Source organism: Orycteropus afer, unplaced genomic scaffold (genome assembly GCF_000298275.1).
Source record: "Orycteropus afer afer isolate SDZICR_OR568_19922 unplaced genomic scaffold, OryAfe1.0 scaffold00471, whole genome shotgun sequence".
Taxonomy (NCBI): Eukaryota; Metazoa; Chordata; class Mammalia; order Tubulidentata; family Orycteropodidae; genus Orycteropus; species Orycteropus afer.
This window is the reverse complement of record NW_006922058.1, coordinates 963,115-969,249: the sequence shown is the minus strand read 5'-3', so window position 1 is coordinate 969,249 and position 6,135 is coordinate 963,115. Positions and strand designations below refer to the sequence as shown.

At 50.5% G+C, this 6,135-nt stretch overlaps 1 protein-coding gene across 1 annotated transcript; it reads right to left on the bottom strand.

Annotated features, from left to right (window-relative positions):
- Positions 1-1,154: 1,154 nt before the first annotated feature.
- ZBED4 (zinc finger BED-type containing 4) lies at positions 1,155-4,661 on the bottom strand. The gene has a single exon (XM_007954740.1). It carries the CDS (start codon positions 4,659-4,661, stop codon positions 1,155-1,157), a length of 3,507 nt encoding a protein of 1,168 aa, XP_007952931.1.
- Between the last annotated feature and the right edge of the window lie 1,474 nt (positions 4,662-6,135).

Here is a 6,135-nt window from a genome sequence, read left to right as displayed (position 1 = left end):
AGGAGCCCGTAGGCAAGTGAGGGGCTTGTTCCCTCAAAATATTTCATTGGTCTGAAATGAGAAAATGAACCTTTTCTAGATGTGAAAGCAAAAACACTGAAGACAAGCTGTTAAAAGAATCTGACGACCAGCACTTCATTCTGACATCCTTGGGATCCTAATACACCCAGGGATGGCCGGTCCTCCCTGTTAAAAACGGAGAGCTCAACACCAAGGGCGAGTCTCACAACTGTGATCTGACATCTCCCCTGTGAGTAGGGCTTCTCCTCTAAAAAGAACTTTATACATCATTGGATCAAACGGGGAATCAGTGCACAGCTGTCAGAAGGACAGCATCGCAGCACAGACAGAGGCTTGGAGAAGTGGAAACCTGAACCGCTGCAGTAAACCTGTCATCTCACGCACAGGCTGAATAGTACATGGCAGCTCGCAAGCCTCGATACCATTTCAAAGGAATTCATTACAAAAGGCGGGGACAGCTGCACTCCTGGAGGATGGAGACCCTGAACACAAACACACATAAGAGGTTTCCTTGGCCTGGTTACCATGGAACAAAAATTCCAGAACACGTCTCAACTGAGTTTCATTTTCAAACACTATGTGTCTGTCGTAGTAAAGTTACCTTCCATGAGGGTCATGGCAGCCCTCTGAGTACTGGATGGCTTGCAGTTAGGAACGGCTCTGAAAGGATGGCTTGACTCCACCTCTTCTATACAGATCCCACCTGACAGCCCCAGCTGGCTGCAAGTACAGCAATGCTAAGTACAGTACCTGATTTGTGGTTTTACATAATTGAATAAAAAGCCTACAGAACAGAACTGTTTACATCTTTTCTGCCATTATATTAAAACAACTTACTAACCCCCAACTTTAAAAAAAAGAAAAAAAAAAAAAAAATGCAGTTATGAATTCAAACCCAATCATCACGGCCAAGACAAGCTAGTTCTAGTGATGCTTTTAAAAATCGTATCTACAGCATCTGGCCTGAAGAACGAGGAGTAAGGCACCTGGAGACAGGACACGGAAAGCGGGACCCGCGATCGCCTGACCCAATGTCGTGCACGGTCGATCGACGCATGTCGGCAGCCGGCGGCAGACACAGCCAACCTGAATAAGCTGCTACGCTTTCCAACCTGGTGGCTCCATCCAGAGCTTCAATACTGAAAGTATATCAAGGGAAGATTCACCTTCAAAAAGATCAGCTTTTCAAAATGTTCCATCATGAGCCTGGGCTGGCTAAAGCTACTGTTTTCAGTGGGCGTGCTGAACAGCTTTTCCGAGGGCACGATGCTGGGGGGGCAGCCCAGGAACCTGACAGCCAGAGCCGACAGGGCTGGCCAGGATGCTTTCTTCAGGCTCCAGTAGGTCAGCGGGTCACAGTTGGGCTCCAGCACCTCCTCCTCCAGGTAGGCAAGCACCATGTCCTCAGGTAGCTTGGTCTTCTCTCTCAGGTCGGGTCTTCTCATTTTGGCCATGAGCGACCACAGGCTCTCCTCTCCACTAGCATCTTTAGGTGGTGACCCTGTGTCGCACCCATTGGAAACAGGTCTGTCATCTGAGGTAGAATTCAGTATCTCCAGCTCCCTGACTAGGTCCTGCTTGTACTGCTCGGTCTCCTCCTCCGTGAATAAGGAGGCTTTGTACCGAGGGTCCAAAAGCGTTGCAAAAATGTACCTCGGATCATGGAGGGTGGAGGACAGGCGACTCACCATGGCTTCCTTCAGCGACTTCAGCATGGTGTCAATGCCCATCGTCTCCTCAAACAGCATCTCCACCTTCCTGTTGAGGATGTGAATCATGGGGATCACCTGGCTGAGAGCAGACACATGCGTGCTCATCTCCCGACTCGCGGCGTCGAAGGGCCTGAGTGCGTGGCACACAGACTGCATGACTTCCCACTGGTCGCAGCTGATCAGCTCTCGGAAGTTGCACTCGATGGCCACCTCGTTAACGGCCCTCTTCTGCTCAATGAGCCTTTCAAGCATATGGAAAGACGTGTTCCATTTGGACGGGACGTCTTGAATGAGATGGTGCGGGGGCAGCGCGTACTCTCTCTGCAGCTCTACCAGCTTCTCCCTCGCCTTGGGTGACCGGTGCACCCGCTCACATATCTTCCGAGCGATGCTCAGTAAATTCTGAACCATCCTCTGGCTCTTGATGGCCTCGTTCACAATGAGGTTCACTGTATGGCTGAAGCACTGCACGCTCGGGTGCGCCCCTTCACTCAGGGTCTTCCCGATGCTGGGGTTGTCAGTCACTGTGATGCCAACCTGAAGGCCAATGGATGTCACCCAGGCTTCCCACCAACATTCCAGCTGCTTCTGAATGCTGTTGCCCCCATAGTCACAGTCGATCTGTGACACATCCAGGAGCGCTGAGCAGTGGTGGTCTTCACAGCGGGGTCGCACCGACGACGCAAACGTGACCCAGTGAGCCGTCAGTGTCAGGTACTCACGCGTCTGGTTGCTCATCCATATCCCAGACGTGAAGTGGACCACGCCACTCTCAGCCTCCTTGAGATGTGACAGAATGACCTGCTTCACATTCTCATACATCCCTGGAATAGCTGTCCTGGAGAAATAAGACGGGGTGGGTGAGGAGTACTGAGGTTTCAAGTATTCAAGCAGCCTGTTAAAGCCCACATTGTCCACAAAAGAATATGGCTGAAGGTCAAGTGCAATCATTTCAGCTATCAGACTTGTTATTTTTTTGGCAACTGGGTGAGAATCACAGAACTTTTCATTGGTGTCATCGAAGGACGAGGTGCCCAGGAACCCTGCACTCAGCTGCATGCGCCCCCCCGGGGAGGAGGACAAGGGCGTCTCCGAGGTGTTGGTTTTCAGCACACTGCTGTGAAACCTCTGTAGATGTCTCAGAAGGCAGCTGGTTCCGAGGTTTGTTGGCTTCTTTCCCCTGCTTATCGTCCGTCCACAGTGCAAACACACGACTTTCGTGGAGTCTGCCGAACAGACTGAAAAATGGTTCCACAGTTTTGAGGTCTTTTTGCTGTTAACAGGAAAGGGGACCCGGTTATCTTTCACAGCTGCTGTCGGGACATCAGCTGGCCTGCAGGATGAGCTCTCTGCAGAAGCCAGGGTGGCGTATGGAGAATTTGCCAGACTGGCCCCAAGGAAGCCCCTCTGGCTCCCAACAACTTCAGGGTGGCGTCGGTAGAGATGCCGCATCAGACAGCTGGTACCCACATCCCCCTTCTTCCCTCGGCTAATGACACAGCCGCAGTACCTACACACGGCCTTCAGACTGTCCGTGGGGGCCAGGGAGAAATGATGCCAGACTTCTGACTTCAGCCTCTTCATGACCTTCTTGTTCTGCTGAAACACAGTGCCAGATTCAAACTCCCGAAGGCGTGGGCCGTCACCCTGCTTCTCAGGAGAAGACCCTACAGAAGCGTCACCAACGTCCTCCGAAGACGACAGAGCCGACACGTCCTCCATGAACGCATCTCCAGGGTTAAAATGAGCCTGGACATCTTCGGGCAGCCTGTCAGGAGAGGAAGACGCTGAGGTGGGCTCTCTGATCATCTTCCCTGGAGACGGCGGGCCAGCAGTGAAGTCGCCGTCCAAAGGCAGCAGAGGTGGCAGCAGAGTGGGAGGTGTGGAATACAGCGGTGGTATGCCTGTGCCACCCCCGTTTTCCTGCAGGACGATGGCACGGTGGGCCCTCCACATGTGACGGATCAAACAGCTCGTGCCCAGATCCTTCCCATTCTTTCCACGGCTAAACTCATTCATACAGTGGATGCAAACAGCCTTGGAGCTGTCTAGAGGCGACAGGTAGAAGTGTTTCCAGACTGCCGACCGCCTCCTGGAGCCCGATGTGCTCTTTGGAACCGTGAGGTTCTTTTCTGTGCCACTCTCCACAGCCTCATCATAGTGGAGACTGGGCACATGTGGGGACGAGCCCACCATGGCCTCTTCTCTGCTGTATTTCTCAGAAATGGACATATCCGAGGAAACGTCTTCCGAGGAAACGACAGACACAGACTCCTCCGTGATGCGGTCTGGGGATGGTATCTTGGAGGCAGCTTTCTTGACAAGCTTGATGGGTGACAGGATGGTGCTGAGGTCCCCTCCATCTGCAGGCTGGGGTGGAAGCAGCAGTGAAGGAGAAGAGAAGGAGGCCACATGAGACACACTGCCATTCTCCTGAAGGAGCACGGTGGGGTGTGCCCTTCGCACGTGCCTCATGAGACAACTGGTACTCAAGTCCTTCTCATTCTTGCCCCGACTAAACTCTTTCATACAGTACATGCATATTGCTTTAGTGCTGTCTCGAGGAGAGATGGAGAAGTGTTTCCAAGCTGGGGACTTCTTCCTGGAGCTCAGGTTCCTGCCAGAGAGAAGGCTCTGCGTCACGGCCTCCATCGCAACATCATACAGTGTGCTGCTGTACTGGGACAACAGGGAACCATAGTCATCCTCACTGTCGGGGGGCGGACAGGCACAGTCCGCCTCTCTGGCCTCCAGGCGCTCATCCCCACTGTCCGTGTGCTGTGGGTCCCCTGGTTCACGCCTCACATCCATCCTGTCCAAGCTGTGACTGGGGACCCCATCATCATCATCTTCTCCTATCTTAAAAGTTATTTTATCAGAAACAAACTCACTGCCCACTTTTGGACAAGTTTCCCGGCTCTTCTCCATGACTGACCATAGCTATCCTTGTGGCTTCATTACGTTAATGCATGAGGTTGGTACAAAGTTGATCCAAATGCTCATTTGTACCCCAAATGTAGATACTCTTCAGATTTTCATAAGAAGTCAAACTTTTGAGATTTTTTGTGAACATAAATCTTAATGAAACATGACACAGGCAGCTCATGGGTGACACCATCACGAGGCACAGATCAGCGCCTCCCAGGAGTTCGACTATGAAACGCTTCACAGTGCTGACATGAATCTGTGTCGTGGAAGCTTGCATCTGGGCTCAGCAACAGGATCCCCCTCATCTTGAGATCACACACATGATCCTCTTGCAGCACCTACAAAAGATAAAAGCAAATTAAACCCTGGACCAACCATACCTTTCAAACATATTCCACCATGGGATACAGCTTCAACATGTATAGAAAAGAATTCTGTAAAAGTAAGTTAAAATCACCAAAGCAAGAAGACATCCTACCAACTGGGAAAAAATTCTGGCGAGTCCTACACTGTGTAAGACTTTAATATCCAAAACACATAAGAAATGTCTACGACTTAACAATAAAAAAACAAACAACTCAATCAGAAAATGGGCAGAAGATTGAACAAGCATTTCACCCAAGAGGATGTTCACATGGCCAATACGTACATGAAAAATGCTCAACATCATTAGTCATGAGATGCAAATCACAACCACAGTGAGATTTTGTGACCTCCCCCCATTAGCATGGCAATGACCAAGAAAATGGAAAACAACAAGTTTTGGTGAGGCTGGGGAGAAATGGGCGCCTCACCATTGCAGGTGGGAACATAAAATGGCACAACCACCTTTGAAGGGTCTGGTGGGTCTTCAAACAGTTGAACACAGAACTACCCTTGGGCCGAACATTCCCCACTCGAGCTATGCACCCAGAAGCAGTGAAAGAAATGCAAACAGGAATGTGTACACTAATGTTCACTGCAGCACTCTGCACAACAGCCAAAAGGCAGAAACGACGGAAGGGTCTAGCAGCAGATGCCTGGACACTCAACACGGGGCCCATACACACAGTGGGATAGTACTCGCCCAACAGAATGGGATGCCGGGACATACAACACAGGATGGATATATACTGTACCCATAGAGAAATGAAGCGCTGATCACACAACCACATGGGTGAACCACGGACACATCATGACTAAAACAAGTCAGTCACGAAAGGTCAGAACCCACACAATGTCACTTATACATCACAGACAAGTGTGTAGGAACCAAAGTTCATCAGTGGTTAGCAGACATGGGAGGGAGAGAGGAAGGGAGTGCTGGAAGGAATGAGATGGAATAAGTTAGTGATGAAAGCTGCATTACCTTCAGTGGTGTCAATGTTACTGAGCGGCAGACGGTAACTGCTGGATGGTGAAGGTTTTGTTGAGTGTGTTTTTACTGTCAGAAAGAAAAGGTAGATTAAAGTTGAAGAACTTGTTTCCTTTATGG